This window comes from Lonchura striata, chromosome 5 (assembly GCF_050655825.1).
Source record: "Lonchura striata isolate lonStrDom1 chromosome 5, ASM5065582v1, whole genome shotgun sequence".
NCBI classification, from domain to species: domain Eukaryota; kingdom Metazoa; phylum Chordata; class Aves; order Passeriformes; family Estrildidae; genus Lonchura; species Lonchura striata.
The window spans coordinates 43,605,001-43,621,496 of NC_140707.1; the positions used below are offsets into that span (position 1 = coordinate 43,605,001).

The 16,496-nt window shown below is 37.9% G+C and overlaps 1 protein-coding gene across 9 annotated transcripts in view; it reads left to right on the forward strand.

The window, feature by feature from the left end:
- MEIS2 (Meis homeobox 2) overlaps positions 1-16,496 on the forward strand; it is a 190,181-nt gene that overhangs the window by 39,444 nt on the left and 134,241 nt on the right. For 5 of the 9 annotated variants that reach the window (XM_085580394.1, XM_085580400.1, XM_077784066.2 and 2 more), the window contains 2 exons: positions 2,917-3,018; positions 13,026-13,171. In XM_085580394.1, coding sequence (XP_085436520.1) covers positions 2,917-3,018; positions 13,026-13,171 — 248 coding nt within the window. The remainder of the gene's footprint in view (positions 1-2,916; positions 3,019-13,025; positions 13,172-16,496) is intronic. The other 4 variants (XM_085580398.1, XM_021539299.4, XM_085580399.1 and 1 more) reach the window with 1 other exon arrangement.

Genomic DNA, 16,496 nt, shown 5'->3' on the forward strand with positions numbered 1-16,496 from the left:
AAGAAAAGCCACCATTGGTACCAGGAAGCAGCACCATCAAGAAGAGGATAGTGGTCTCATCTCCTTGATATAACCTTTCTTTTCTTGCCATTGTCCAGGTGAATCTGCAATACAAGAAATAAACAGGGTTGAAAGGGGGTTTTGTTAGTGATTCATAACTGAATTGTCAATGCTGGTGTTCATTTCAGAAAAATGGCCCCAGACCTGCACTCCGTGTGATAATTTTTTCCTGTTCTCTGAGGCCTCTCCATCCAAATGTGAGGGCTGGTGCTCATGTAAGTGTCCTGACTGCAGAGAGACCAGCAACACAGGCAGATCTTTGTCCCTCGGAGCACCTCTTCCTGGGAAAGCTGGCTTGTTTCGTGTGTGTAATCCCCAAAAAAACAGAAACACAGCATCTGTGGCAGGGGAAGTGAGGTCCAGAAAGTGTTTTGGCATTGAGTTCATCAGCTGTAGAAAGAGGAAATGACAAACCTTGATTTTCCCCTGGTCTCTCAGAACAAATTCTCACATACGCTGCAGGAAGATAGAGATGGGATAATAATATTGTTCATACTTCAGATTTTGGTCAGTCACAAATACAAAAAACTGTCTGGTCTCTTTACTGAAATTAGAGTGCGAAGAGTTGCTTTTGCTTCTAGTAACAAAAATGCAAATCCCTGCTATTTAGCTGAAGGAGAAAAGAAATAAGATGTCCTTGTACATCTATTTTGATCACAAGTATTATGTCCAAGAACCTGCCTTCTAACAGAGTATTTCAGGATGTTCCCTTTATGATACGCATTTAGAAATTAAGAATTAGCAAAAAACAATAGCCATGCTCAGACTTGAAGAAATGTAATGCTCAAATGAGCACAGGAATGTGATGGCATATTTGTATTTAAAAGTAGTAATATATAATATTCACTTATGTAAGAGCCACCACCAATATTAAGTATTACTTTCAAAGCAGTTTTTCACTGAAAGCTGTGTGCCTTGCTTATTTGAGCAGTTTAAAAAATATTTTCCTTAAAATTTACTGAAGGTAACTTTCTGAGTCAATAACAGAAAAAGGGAATAGAATATCTTATGTTAGATAATGCTATTGGCTATCTCAATTCTTATGTGCAGTATAAATCTCTGTTAGGTTTTAAAACCTAACATAGTAAAACACAGGTAAAAATATCTTAACTATAAAATTGCAAGGGAGGGGTTAATGTTTTTGAGGTAAATCTTAATTGCCGAGATCCTATTTGGTGGGATTTTGTTTGTTTTGTGAGTTTTTTGTTTTGTTTTGTTTTTTGGTTGTTTTTTCGGATTTATTTTTTTTTAGTACCAAGCCCTCTCATTGGCATCATTTCACCAGGTTTTTAGGAGGAGGGGGAGAAGGAGAGAGAGATGGAAAGACTGTGTGAAGTTTCTTCTAATGCATAATGTATTTAAACACTGTACTTTCTGGATTGATGCCACTAACCAGCTCAGAAATGATTCCTGTTTCCTCCTTACAGACTTGCAGTAAGGAGTCAGAGATGACCATGTCTACAGTCATCCCTAGCTGGTGTCAGAGCATGACAATTCTGTTGTTCTGGGTCAGTGGTGAATAACTCACTCAAATGGTGCAAAGTCAGCCAGTTCTTAATTTTTTATCTCCTCAAGAGTGCATTCAGTGACTTTATCACTGAGAAGAATGACTCCCCTGCCTAGTGTGATCAAGATCTGGAAATTTGTTGCATCAGCATATTTAGCCTGGACTGCTACTTGATTGGTGGGACTTATATTTGATCTTATGGCAGACAGGTCTGCTCACTGACTAGCTAAGTGAACCTAGGTCCAGAGGGAAACTCCATTTTACCCATCTGAACCTGAAGGAAGGGAAGTCACATAATTTGCCAGGCTTTTCAGTTGGGGTCCCTACATGTAGGCAAGACGAACTTCTTTGAAGTAGGGAGTGGGGTGACGTAAGCTCTCTGGAGCCCAGCTTGTGAGGCTCTTCCCTAAAAAGAGCTCAGAGACACGAATCAGTTCTAGGAAGACTTCGTAGGCACTTCATATTTGTGCTTTGTAATATTTTCTGCAACAGTGAAAGATAAGAAATGAAATTACAGATTATAAGCAAAAAGACAATGCATCAGGTGTCAAAGTGGGCATCTCTGCTTTTGAGATTTGTGCTGTGAACTTTCAAAAAAATAGAGTTACAATAACTTAGTACCCTGTGGTTTTGCTATTCTTATGCTTCCTTATTTTCTAAATCCACTTCATTGAAACTTTTGTCAAAAGCATTTTCCCATTTCTATGGAATTATGTGTATGTCAATAATTTCAATCACTTAAAGTGGCCCAAAGCATCTTAAATTTGGCTGCAGAGAAAGGTGACCATAGCCATTCCTTCTTTTTTGCATGTTTTTTAATCACATTATCCTGAAAAAAAATCAGTAAAATTATACCATGGGAAAAAAAATAAATTGCTTGTCTGCCTTTCTGATATCATAAAGATATTTGTCAGGGACTGAGAGCTTTAGCTCCCTTATGCTTGTTCTTTTGGTCCATCTACTGAACTTCAAAGAACAGAAACACTTCAAGCCTTTCCAGTAACCACTTTTAAACATCCAATATGTACAGCACGTAAGTTGTAGGTTATTTACAGTTTACGTTTGTGAGGCTTCTTGGAGGAAAAAACTTCTGAGAAACGGTACCCCCAAAAATAAATACAGGCAGGTCCAAAGCATGCAGTTGTCATCTGGAGAATGATTCACTAGTGGGAGCAAGACTTGATTGAGCCCTTCATTTTGAGCACCAAGTAGCATATCACTTAGAAAGACTATTAGTTGTGTTTCCAAATACATAACACCGTGTATGTAAAGTACAGACTTTAAGTTAAACCTACAGGAGCAGACTGTCAGTGTTCCCACGTAACCCTTCACATTCTGGCGTTTTCCAGACTGCCAGCCAAATGAACACTTTAGGAGGAGGTGCATATATATGTCTGCAGCACCCAGCGGGTTAATCCACCCTACTGTGCATAGGTGTTGGAGCTCTTATGGTATGTAAGACTTGCCAAGTTTGGAGTTGTACTTTTCAATTTTTTTATGAACTATGCATTTACAGCAAGCATCTTTTCTTATGCCGTTCAACAGTTTGTGAATGCATATCAAGACAATTCTTTCATTTGTTTTATGTAAAACACACATTTGTGTACAGTTTATCACCAGAAAAAGGTTTTATGGTTCATTTTCAGACTTTTCTACTAAAACATCTTTTTTTTTCTTTTTTTTTTTTTTAGAGCATTTAGCCATCCTCCACTTTTTTTTTAATACATATTAAAACAGACAAATTTGCATTTTGGACTTGTGGCCTAGAAGTGTCCTTTTCAGTAATTGAAGCTTTTAACTTAGTATCTCTCAGGAATAACTGTCCATTAATTTCTAGTCTTTTTTTTAATGATGAAAAAATCTTATCCATGTGTACCCATATGTAATATTTCAGCTAGTGCTTTCTTAATAACTAAACAGCCCTGAAAAAAGAGGTTTCTCATGTGGACAGTACATGGATCTTGCTGTAGCAGTGGGCATCATCTTAGAGGCTGTCTCCTGAACAAGCAGTTGTGACAAACAGTATAGGGTCTAAGGAGAACAGCAAGACATTAAAATATCTCACAGTTTATAACTACTTTTAACAGCTGTAAGGAAAATTGAGATGCTATGATTGCTATTTTCCTTTAAAAAAACAGTCATTTTTACTCTTAAAGAAACTACATTAATGATTTAATGAAGAAGAATGGTGCAGGATGTTCATCATCATCTACTTTTAAGTTCTCACATTCTGCTATATATAAACAACTGCAAAATAGTAAAGGTTAAATATTGATGAAGGACAGCTGAACTTAATAACTTCAACTACAGGTAGAATTTTAATTGAACTTAGCTATTTTGCCCACGTTTGATATTCTAATGACAAAAGTAACAGCATAACATAACAAATAAAAAAAGCTAATTAGAACAAAATATAGCCTTTAATGTATACTTACTTTTATGCAGTTGATTGAGAAAATTAAAAACATTATCCCAGAACTAAAAAAGGAAAATAGTCTCTTAAAGGAGATGTGCTATCAAGAAAAGAAAAATATTTTTTTTTGTCTCCTGATTTCTTTAATGACTTGTTATTGTTGCCCCAGCTGTAGCCAGTCTGCAGCTGGTATTGTTAACAGAATTACTATAAGAATGCCAAAAATACTTCTCTAAAAATATATTTTAAAAAGATTTAAAAAGAATGCCACTAAAACTGCAGCACAAGGACACTTTGTGTGACAGTGTTTAGTAGGATGAAAAATTTAAACAGAATAACAGCTATTTACAGTCACACTGCAAAGTAATTATTGAAGCATAGAGAATATTTAAACCTATTTTAATAATACTTTCCTTCAACCTAGATACTAAAAACTGGGAGTACACTTAGCAACTTGTATTGAGGTGGGGAGGGTGGGAATTGAAGTTAAAACCACGTAGAAAAAAAGTATTGAACATTTTCCTGGTGTGATACAATGTGAGTTTCACTTTTAAATAGAAGACCATCATAAATCAGCATAAACCACATGTTTTAATGAGTGTATCTCCTCTGGAATTGTGCAGTGCTTGCAATTCTCTGTGACCAAGACATGGATGTGGTCTTAGACTTCTTACTCAGGCAAAACTGCCACTGACATTAATGATAATTTTGCCTGAATAGAACAAAGTGCTTGATGGGAGTTGTGCCAGAATGAGAGGTGTGCGATTAGGATAAACGTGCAAAAAAGTACAACTTCAAATGGCTGTACCTCTGACTTCTACAGCTAGCATTTCCTTCAACTACAAGGATCTTAATTATAACATTTTCTGGTTCAAAGATTAACATTTAGCATTCTGGGAAAGACTTTCTGGACTTTAGTAACCTGATCAGCACACTCTCCTTTTGGTCTCTGCCTCTTTCTGGTTCTTTGTATTGCAGGGGAGATGATAGTATCTGGCACATTCCTCGGATGTCTTGAAGATAGCAGCCTTCTGTGTTTGGGGCTGAAAGATTGTGAACTCTGTGTTAGCAGAAATGCCACACAGGGGAGGTGAATAGAACATTAAAAAAGCTTTAGCTTTAGGTACTGCAGCGCAAGCAGAGTTGAATTTGAGAGCTGGGACTTAAGTGGACATTTGTCCCTGCTTTCTTCCTTAATAAAATCTGAGTGTTAACTGTGGGTAAGGGCATTTGAGAGATCACTAAAAATGAATCATTGAGTGCCCAGAAGAGCTTTATTATGATATACTATGGAGAACTTTAGAATATACCTAGTACTTTTTAAGTGGTTATCAGATACATGTAGGAGTTACTGTTATGGAAGTGAATTATTTTGTCCTTCTCTGCAGAAGCAAAATAATTTGCCAAATTAAAATGTCAAAATAAACTCATCAAAAACTGGATCTGTGTGGTCCTTTCTGGCCCTGTGCTCTCATCCAATTTTCTTTTGCCCCATGAAAAGCTATTGAGCAAAAAAAATCACCAGCAACATTTGTTGTGTTTGTGTATGTGTAGTCCGTTTTGGAAAAGCCTGACCCAATACTAAATCTGGGGAAAAAATAACCTCAGTGCAGAAATCCTGACTGGCCAGGTTGATTAAAAAAAAATTACCAAATTTTAAAAACCCCCAGACTGATATCAGGTTCCAGTACTGAATTCTTATAGGAAGAGGCAAGAGAGGTTGCTTAGTTCAGTTTGCCCCCAGCAATTAGATAGGAGGAATTATTCTGCTCCCGAAGTTCCGCATAAGTGTTGCCACTGCCCAGTTAACCAGTGTGAAAATACCATGGAAAATAAATTATTAAACTATACTGTTATTACTAACTTGCCAGTTCCAGAGAAACAAATGCAGCCGCATTTACATATGTGTCCATCTGTCTGTTTTTACACTTTATGTCTTCAACCAGTGGGTGAAATTGTTTTAATCCAAGCTGCAGTCTAATTTTTTTTTAATTTTTTCTCCCTACTGATATTTTTCTCTGTGTGTGTGTTATTTGTAGATGGACATGCATATTCTTGACAGTAGCTAGTTCTTAATTGCCCCTTTAAGTAACGTAATCTATCTGGCCACGGTAGTTTTAACTGGAGTATGCAGCAGAGTTCTCCATGGATAATTTTCGTTAGTTAGCAGATTGTTACCATCTCAATGTTGCTGAAATCCCTAATCTCAGGTCAGCGTGAAGCTGCGGTGGTTACAATCCTGTTGCCTGATGCAGTGTGAATGGAAGTGCTTTCTGTCAGAAACATGTGGTCTCTTCAGTGGAGAGCCTGCGTAAATCCTGTGTAAATAGAGGGAGGCTAACAAAGGATGAGCCCCTGCAGCTCAGAGCATTTGGAGCCATTTGGAGGCTGAATTTGCTAAATGCTGCTTATACCGCCTGAAAAGTTGAAGAGAAAGGAGCATAAAATCCCTTCTTTTTTCTCTTTCTGCTCCTACCCTGGGGGGAGGGTGTTAAGGGCCAGGGAAGCCTGAGGTAAGCCTATGAAGACTGTTTTTTCAGTGCTCTTTTGAGTGTGAAAAAGGTGGCATGGGTCACTGTCCCCTCTTTAATGTCGGAAAACCCACACAGTTAGTAAATGTTGCATGTAAACTAAAGCATTTCATCCCTTCTCCTGCACTCCACGGCAGTGGGCCATGAACTAGTCACTTGAAAATCGCTGAAAAATTTCGCTTCAACATGTCTGGACAGTTTAGCCCAGCATGAACGTAAGAGAGATCAGTAATTAGCAGGTTGCTTTACTGTTGTTCCCCTTGTCTGCATTGGAACACTTTTTCACCTGATTTGAAAAAATGTTGGATTGCAATGAGCGAACCGTGAATCTCCTGGCTGTATAAAAGAGCTTAACATTAAAATTGTGGTTTATTAATTTTATCTTCTATAGGCTACAAAAATACATTTTTGACATGTGACAGAATTTCTGAGATTTCTTAATTTGTTTTACGAATAAACATGAAATCTAAACAGACAATTAAGAACACAAAAACCCCAGTCTTTTTTCTTATTTTTGGATAGAAAAATAATGAAAGGGGAGATGTGAAATTTAACGGTTCTGAAAATAATTTTGAAATGCTTAGATCACTGATTTTATAGCATGCATGGCTATAATAAGAGCTGAAATGTCATTCCTACTTTGAATAAATAATAAAACATTTGTGAATTCCTTTTTGCAAATAAGATATATTAGTGACTCTAGAGAGGGGCCTACTCAGAAACAGAAAAGAAACAATTTTTATTCTGTCTCCTGTAAATACACTCTATATACAAGATACCATGCAAGTCCTTAAGTCTTTAACACATATTGCCAGATGGCAATAGGGACTTGCTCCTGAATGACAAACTGTGCTAAGTTGTAATTAGATTACATAGAATAGCTTTGTATGTGGGGTCTGATAGCATCTTAAGTTTTCTTCCTATTTGAATTTGCAATAATTATTAATTCATACATGTGTGAAATTTATACATGTCATCTTTACATTATCAACCCAGTGGAATTGCTGGTTTTTATTCTGGAAAAGCAAAAGATCAGCAGGAGACAAGGCCAGGTCTTTGTCTCCTTCCTGCTTCTAGAAGGGCAACAAGACAACATCTTCAGTAGGAAGACAGATAGTGGTATATGTCTGAAGCTTTCTCCTGATCTCTCTAGTGCACCAGTGTCCAACTTTTCTTTCTGTCCAAGATGCTCTCTGAAACATACAACAGGGAACCATGAAACATGTCTGGTGTGTCAGAGACACCAGCGCAGAGAATGCAGTGGTCTGACTACAGCAGCTCACTTGAGGACACTCCACTCCAGAAAGAAGTGCCCATGCAGGTCAGCACAGGCTCAGTGTGCCTGTAAGGCCCCTGAACAGGTTCTGATGGCTCCTTTCTCCTGGAGTAAAGTAATTTAGCAAAACCAGCACAGGTACTGGCAGAGCACTACCAGTGATGGCACAGCTCTAAGCTGGGTTGCCCACCTGAACTGTTTGTGATTTTCAAAGTCCCATACTTGCCAGTCATAGTGTATCTTAACTTACTTTCCCTGGGCAAGAAATGCAGGAGACAAGTATGGCTCCTGTGGTGTGAGGAGACCTAAGTCAACTTCCTGGAACAGGGATCATTAAGAGGAAGAGAAAGAAAAAAACAATCCATAGCCAGGACTTCATTCAAAGATCTGTGATCTACTGGAGCTGTAAGACTGAAAGCCGATAATTTTAACAGGATGGAATGAAGATAAGGATTCTCCTGAAGGGTCTTTGATTCTGGAGCTGACCTTCCCTCTCTATTAGTCTTCCCTTAAGTACAGACTATCTTATCTTCAAAAACATCTTCAGACACTTCTCTCCAGCTTTTTGGCAGTGATAATTAACCAGATTTTTAAGATTTTTCTCTGGTGGTGATACGGATTTTATTACGAAGCTGAATGTCCTTATTAATAATGGTTTACAATATTTATGTGTCTAGATGGACACATTATAAGTACAAACAAATAATTGGATGCTGTGAATATAGGTTACATGCAGATTTCCCTCTTTGTTTTGCATTTATAGCTACATATCTACATATTCCACTCCATCAAAATATTAGTCTGGAATATTAGAGTAGTTTACTTAAGATCAGCATAGTGTACTGCAGATTTCCTTTACAAAATCCTTTAACTTGCTTTTCATATTGCATCCACTATTTTTAGAAAAATGGAGAAGTGTCTTGTCTTCCCCCGAGTTTAGATCCTCCTGCTGTTCTCTCTTTTTCTTTAGTGTGACAAACCTTAAAGCTGTAAGGGACCTCTGATGGTGAAGAAACTCAGACACTGGGTTCTGAAATGTACTTTTCCAGAAATCACTTTTTTAACCGCTCTACTTGCTATGATGGTAACAGAAACTATTTCTAGAATTTGAATCTGGACTGTTACCAGGCTTCTGTGCTTTGGCCTGACTGGGTCATCCTTTTCAGTTATCATTTTGATAGATTGGGAATTTGTTATTCATCCTGTTCACAAGTGGTCAAAAGACAAGATGGGCAACTTCTAAACTTCATCTGTTGCCTCTTTTTTACTCTGTGAAGAACACAAAGACTAGGGTTGAGATAATACTGGTAATGTGGGAGACTAACAAAGAAATATTCATTGATACAATAAGGTTAGACAGGCTTTATGTAGGACTGGTCTCTGTTTCCCAAAGAGTTCTTGGCTGTGTCAACACTGGGCTTTGCAAGCATATCTGTCCAAGGAAATCAGCTTGCAGCAAACTGGAATTATGGTGCAATGGAAACCCTGCTATGACTGCTTATTTGATATCTTTTAAAGAAGAGGTAATCTCCTTTGCTTTCAATGCAAAGGAATTCAGCTTGTGGAAGGAAACCCTCAGTACATACTAAGGGTGCCTGAACACAGAGCCAGTGTGGAAGCCCAACTTTCCGCTGTGTAAAGAAGACTTGCATCTTCAGTGTCCTCAGCAAGCTCTTCCTCTAGAAGAGAAGGTCTTTAAGGAACCCCAGGTGGGTCCCTTTGCAAGGTTTCTTGTAAACTCTTTCCATCTTTTATAGGGGTTATTGAGACTATTACATAACACTGCTATAATCTTAAACAATCTGGGTAAAATGCCTAATTCTCTACTGGCTCAAATCGAATTGTGCCTAGTCATTGACACCTCCACAAAGAGAGTGCCACTTAAGAATTCTCCACTTTGCTGCAACACTGATAGGTTTTGGAATCATGTGTACACTTTGCACAAGAATAAATAAGTGAATAGTATGGAAAGCAGGAGAAAATCTCCCTTATTTTTTTTGGTTCTGTGTGAACCAAAGAGAGAGAGAGAGAGACAGTGGACCAAAATCCACACCTTAATTTCTTCTCTAGAAGATTGGGATATATGCTTGTATAATTGTCATTTCCATAGAATTTAGGATTGGACTCTACTCTTCTTACAAATTACCATCTAAACCAGGATATGAATAGTTCATATAAGTAGAATCTCTTGTAATGATGATTTAAATTATTTAAATTTTGATTCCTTCATACAGTAGTGAAAAATATAGTTAATCCAGTCTGTTATAAAGTAATTTTCATATCTGCTCATTTTGTTTCACTTTTGATATTTTATTTTTCTTAATTTAAAGTAATTGACATTTATTTGGATAAGGAATTCTAGGGCCAGAAGTAAATAATTCCCTCTTGGAAAAGACAGTTATGGGCTTTTTCTATTATTTCTTCTCACAAGAAGCTGCATCCACTAAAATGAGTGACTGTAGTCCTATTAAAGATATGACAATACATATTAACAGGCCTGTCGTACACCAGGAGGAACAAATCTTGCTATATTTTTCTTCTGATATAATTTGAAGTTACAATATTTTAATTTCCTTTCGTGAGGTTATGGAACAGATTAGGGAAGCACTGATTTCGTGATTATGATTTCAACTGCTGATTAAGATGGGAAGGCAATGCGAGCTTTAGTTGAACTTTTCTTTCTTGAGCTGCTATTAGCTTTTTTAAACCAGGGTATTAATAACCTCATCAAAAAGTCCAAACACTGATATTGTGTGTGGGAGACTCCTGCTCAGGATGCTCACAAATAGGAGAGTATATGCAGACAGACAGGAATTTGTCCATAGAGAGAGGGAACTGGTGTTTCTGTGGCTTGAAAGGATGGTGCAGGGCAGAAGTTTTACAGCTCCACACATCCTGTGCATACACACATTACTTTTACATAAAGAGACAAAGATATCTTTATCCTCACAACAGATAGACAAACAGACTGACTGACTTCAAACTTGCACTTTCAGTAGAGATTTTTTTCCCCCCATCTCCGGGTACTGCTTTTCAAAATTGCCTGAGGCTACAGTACAGCACCTCAGATCCCCAAGGCCCATTGCCTGGCTCCTAATAGCCACTCTCCATCTGTGTCACATGAACAGCTGATGAGATAGCTCCAGTGTCTGTATTTTGGAAAGCATATCCACCCAGGTTAAAATGCTGGGGTTGCCAAGGAGCAGTCAGAAGCCATTAGTGTTTGTGAGAATTTGCCTTGCAGCAGTTCCTTGGCATAGTGGAAAGTGTGTGTGCTTGTGTGTGTGTATGTGTGCGCGCACGTGTCTGTGAGAGAGGGGTAAGGTGGAATACATGGGGAGGAGGAGTGCTTTCTAAATAACCCATATATTGAAAAAATAAACAGTTGGTTACAGTGTTCAGTTTCCATAATCTCTTCAACCAGTTTACTGTGATTTGACTCTCCTTTCTCCATCGTTAATAGAAGAAATAAAAAAAAGGACGAGAAACACAGCAGTGACTTCAGGGTCTTGCTCTGGTGTTTGGGCAGATGGAAAGGAGCTGCACTGCCTTGGGGCAGGGTGGTTGTAATGAAGTGGCCTGTCAGTCTGTAAATAGTGAGGGTCATCTCTTCCATGTGATGGAGGGTATCACATTGCAGTGAAAATGGAAATGTCAATAAAATTAATCTGCCAGCTCTTTGCTGTGGCTTTTTCTGTTTCTCCAGTCCAAAAGGGTCAGTTTTTCAGAGGGGATGCAGTACAAGAAGGGTGATCTGGTATGGGAGTGAAGATGGAGCTGAAATGCAAGTTTTGAAGCAAATGGACTGTATGCAGCAGCAATGTATTCCGTTTAGTAGCACTACAGATCTAGACGAGGCTATAGGAATTAGCTCATGAATCTATAGCATTCCTCAGGAAGCTATGGAGCGTCTAGCTCAGGCTACATTGAGCACAGAGTTTATTGTTTTAGGCTTTCTTGGACAAGGTTTTTACTTAGCATGGGATTTATGGCATTTACTGCTAATGAATGTCTATTCTTAAATTACAAAAACCACCATCTCAGCACAATTCCCAGATGTCCTTCCAGGACCTCGGCTTCTTAAACACCAGCAGGGAGCATAAACTCTCCACTTCTCTGTTTTCCTCTTTCGTGTGGCTCCGGGCTAATGATGTGTAAGGAAAACACAGCAATCTATAAAGTCTCAGTGCTGTCCCAGTATTCTTCATTTATTTTGCATTTGATTATGCCACAAGTCGGATCTTGTTTCTTTCCTTTTTTTAAAGTTATTAGTTCAAATATTAATGTAGGAATATGGCATATATTGCTGCTCTTGATTGATGCCTTCCCAAAAACAGGAAGACGTGCTCGTATGAATTTTAAGAAAGTAGGGGTCCTGCAATGCCTTGCCAGAAGAGTTTTTCAGATACATAATTTAGATGCCCTCCAGGCAGGCTTTCAAGGCATTTTTGCTGGAGGGCAAGAAAAAATAACTATGACTGTTAAAAGTAAATGATTTTAGCTAATGCACAATTAATGCCAGGGAAAAGCACAGAAGAGAAGGATGTTGATGGAAAGTTCTGATTAAGTGAGAGCTCTACCTTGATGTGCATCTTTTTTTTTAATGATAATAATCACTGATGCAGAGATGTAGAAGTTTTCATGTCATGCAAATGCTATATGCAGGGTCACACTAGGTGTACGTGTTTGTGAGTGTGTGTGTGTGTGTGTGTGTGTGTGTGTGTGTGTGTGTGTGTGTGTGTGCTGGGAGGTGATGGTTACGGGGAGGGGCTCATCTGACAGTGTGTTATGTGCACTGAACGGTGACATGGTTACTGCCACCTCTGCAGAGGGCCTCGAATATATAGACTACAGAACATTTAACTTGATTACTTATACGTACGTATTCAGAATGGTTGTAGGGATGCATTTACAGTAAATGGGTTTTCTTGTGGCAGGTTTTCCCACATTGAATCCCATAATTGAAAAAGAGCTACTGCACTATGTCAAGCACACAATTATAATTGAATTAATGATATATGAATGTGTGAAACACAAAATTAGTATTTGGAGAGACACGGTTTTCTAATTTTTACATATTTGCATCGACATTCTTTTATAAGGAGAAACAGTATGTGCCTGATCTAACAAATAAAAACCCCCCAAACTGTGGTAGTGTCTTGGCAATTAATGATATTTTTTGGTTCTGTATTTGGTTCATTAAACATCTCCTCCTTCCTGTTTTTCTCTTTGCTGTAGGTGATGGTTTAGACAACAGTGTAGCCTCACCTGGTACAGGAGATGATGATGACCCAGACAAGGACAAAAAGCGTCAGAAGAAAAGAGGCATTTTCCCCAAAGTAGCAACAAATATCATGAGAGCGTGGCTTTTCCAGCATCTCACAGTAAGTGGTGACCAAAACAAAAATAAATTTCTATTCATGTGCCTAATGAGGTTTATTCATCATTTTTAGAAATAAATTATCCCCATATTTTTGTGATCATTATTAGGTCTCAGGCTTTGTTGCATTTTTTAAATTACTTTTTTTTTTCCTTAGGTCATAGAATCATGACAAATCTCAAATCTATCTATCTATTTATCTAGCTATCTATCTATCATTTCTCTCTCTCTCTCTCTCTCTCTCTCTATATATATATATATATATATATACATATACACACATATCTTATAGAAAGAAGAGAGAGTACAACAATTTCTCAAATTCCGCCTTAGCACGGAACATCACCTATATACGAAGTAACCATTTTTGGCTTTAAATTATTCAACCTCTTCCTATGGACAGCAAGAGAGGGGTTCTTACTTTAATACATACAAAGCTCTACCTTCTGGATTCTTTGTTGCTGGCCTCTGTTTACACAAACTTCGTATGTATGTGGTGAAAGAGAGAGCCCTGGTCTGTGTGTGTGCGCTGACATACACTGTGGATGTTAGAGAAGTCAAAGTAGCAGCTTGCAATGTTATCATTGTTACTTTTTTGTGAAGAAATAAAGAAGCCTTACAGATTCCCTAATTTTTCAGTTGTGTAACCAAGAGAATAAGTGCCTTTTTTGCTTCTCTTCAAGTCCATAGATATTAAAATCTGGCCATATTCACATTTAGGGGGAGAGAGATTAAATATGTGAAATAGCAGTGCTTTCCTTGGGCTTTTATTTGTCTGATTGTTATTGGTTTTGTGTTGGTGTTCTGTTGACTATTATAGCTTCACATAGGCATCAAAACACAGTTCCACAGAAAACCTAGTAAACCTAGTTTACTTCACATGGGAAATTATGGAATCTGGCAAAATTATCAATTGTCTTTTTTCTCGCACTTTGAAATTGTTTCTTATTTGATAAGGCTTGAAATGCTAACTGTTATTAACTGCCTCTTCTTCTACCAAAGTTTTATGAATTTCCATGGTTTTATAAATTTCCTGCTGTTGGTTACAGTGCAATGATTCCAGGACCCAATTTATTTATGACAGAGACTATCGAACTGCTCTGCCAGCAGCACAGCTAAAGGGGGGAGCGATAGATTCACATTTCTAAACCATCATTTTGATGTAAGGACATTAGTAGCAAACTAAGGTGCATTGATCTGGCCTGTGGGGTCAGGATTAGCTGGAATAGCCAGTGTCTCTGCTGGAGTAGTGGTTATTCCTGCCTCTCAGCTATGGCCATTTCAAAGGTCAGGTGCCCTGTACCCACTTGGCTCAGAGGAATTAGACAGAACATGAGTCTCTGGGCTGATTACTTAACCAAAGACAAAATAATGAGTCCTAAGCAAATACTGACTAATTGAAAGGGCTGTAAATCCATTACATATTGGTCAGGGATAATCAGGACTATTTAATCACTTTTATCTATTCAGGAGCACTGAAGCTGCAACAGCAAAGCCCTGAACCTTGCCATGTGCTTATTATTCTCATCATTATCAAAATTACTTCACAGCTGTTCTTTGCTACATCACCTCAGCTGGAGATTTACTAACCTGTAAAATGTTTTTAATTTGGAAGTCGAGTGAGTGCGAGTGGAGGGTTTTTCATTTAGCTGTAGGGTATCTTTAGACAAGTAGTACAGGCAGACAGCAAAAAGCAGGGCTACAAATAAACAAGTTGGGTTTGTAGACACCTCCATGTTAACTCCATTTCCTCCTATGAAATTTGTGTTATCTATTTTTTTTTCCTTCCTGCCTTTCTTTCTTATGTGCTCCTTGAAAGCATTTGACATTTGCTTATTAAACAGTCAACTGCCTCTTGCTTCTCTTGAGGAAAGTCCTTCTGGCTTTTTGAAATCCCTTCTCCTTTTTTCTATCCTCTCTCTCCTGACCCTCTCCATCCTGCATGAATTAAAGAAATTTGCCATCACTGGTGAGGATGGCATCACAAAAATCAGATTAAATGAACACAAAAAAAGCCCCAAACCTTTTACCATCCAGGCTTTAATGAGTTTGCAGGTGTTGAAAGATTTACTGCGCTGTAATTCTCAGACCTGCAAACTGATAATGGAGACCCCTGACCAGTGCAATGTAAATTCAGAAAGATTCTTGCCATAAACACATGCAGGGAAGGAAGAAAACTCCTTTCTTTTAAAGATCTCACACTTTTTCTCAAATTAGCTTGTCCATTCAAAATCTTACTCTGGCTGAGCCAGAACGAGGGAATCTGTGATGTACAATTTTATTGTTTCAAGTAAATATCTTTACAATGACAGTCCATGATTCAATGTACATTCCTTCATTACTACTCTAACCTTATTTCAAATTGGTTTGTGCCTCTTTTGTCCTGTATGACCTGTTCTTGTATTACAATAATCCCCCGATGTACCCTTTTTTCTTTCTCTCTCTGTCTCTTTTTTTTTTAAGAAACTAATTGAATTATCTCATTATTTTAATTTGTTAAGCAAATGTATTTTATGTCTCAGGATGTGTTCTTAAAGAAGGAGCTGCTTAGGCTTTGCCCCCTGAATGGGCCATTGGTACATTTTGACATTCATGCATTCATTAAGGAGAGGAACATAAAAGAGCTCTGGTTGTATTTTTTTTTTTCAAACACCCAACCAGCATGGAGCAACTTTTCCATAAGCCACAGGGGTCTCTCTACATATGTTCTCAACTGCAAGCCATTGTCACCTATTCTGAATACCTCAAAAGGACAAATAAAATACTAAAGGCCAACTGTAGCAATTGTTAGCTGTTAGTCTCAATATGACAAAAATCATTAACCTCTGATTTCCCTGGAAGGAGAGGCAGTGGCAGTCCATCTCTTCTGGCATGGATTAAATGTAGAAGTCATTTAGACTGTCAAATTCCAAGAGAGTAACTCCGATCTGACTAATTGTATTTACTTATGATTTTAAATAAAATGCTATTTTTTTCCTTTATTCAATCAGTTTGCAAACTCCTAAGGCAGCCAATTTTAAAAATTGAATGGCCTAAGTGGCTTTTTTGAAGAGACAGGCACTTGAACTCTGATGTAGAATGAATGTGTCTGACAGGCTGCGTCTTTCAAAACAATTTCTAACCCCTATCACAGCTTCCATTTTGTAGTAACTTTAATTATATTTGAAATAGGATACACATGCATTTTTTTATTGTTGGAAATCAAATGCAAAGAGTAGGAGCTTCTGTCATGTTCTTGTTCACTTAGTGAGCTCTGTCTTACATTTGGAATTACAACACTACCGGAAGATAAAAGATCTGAGGATGAATTGGTTGGAAATGTGTATGCT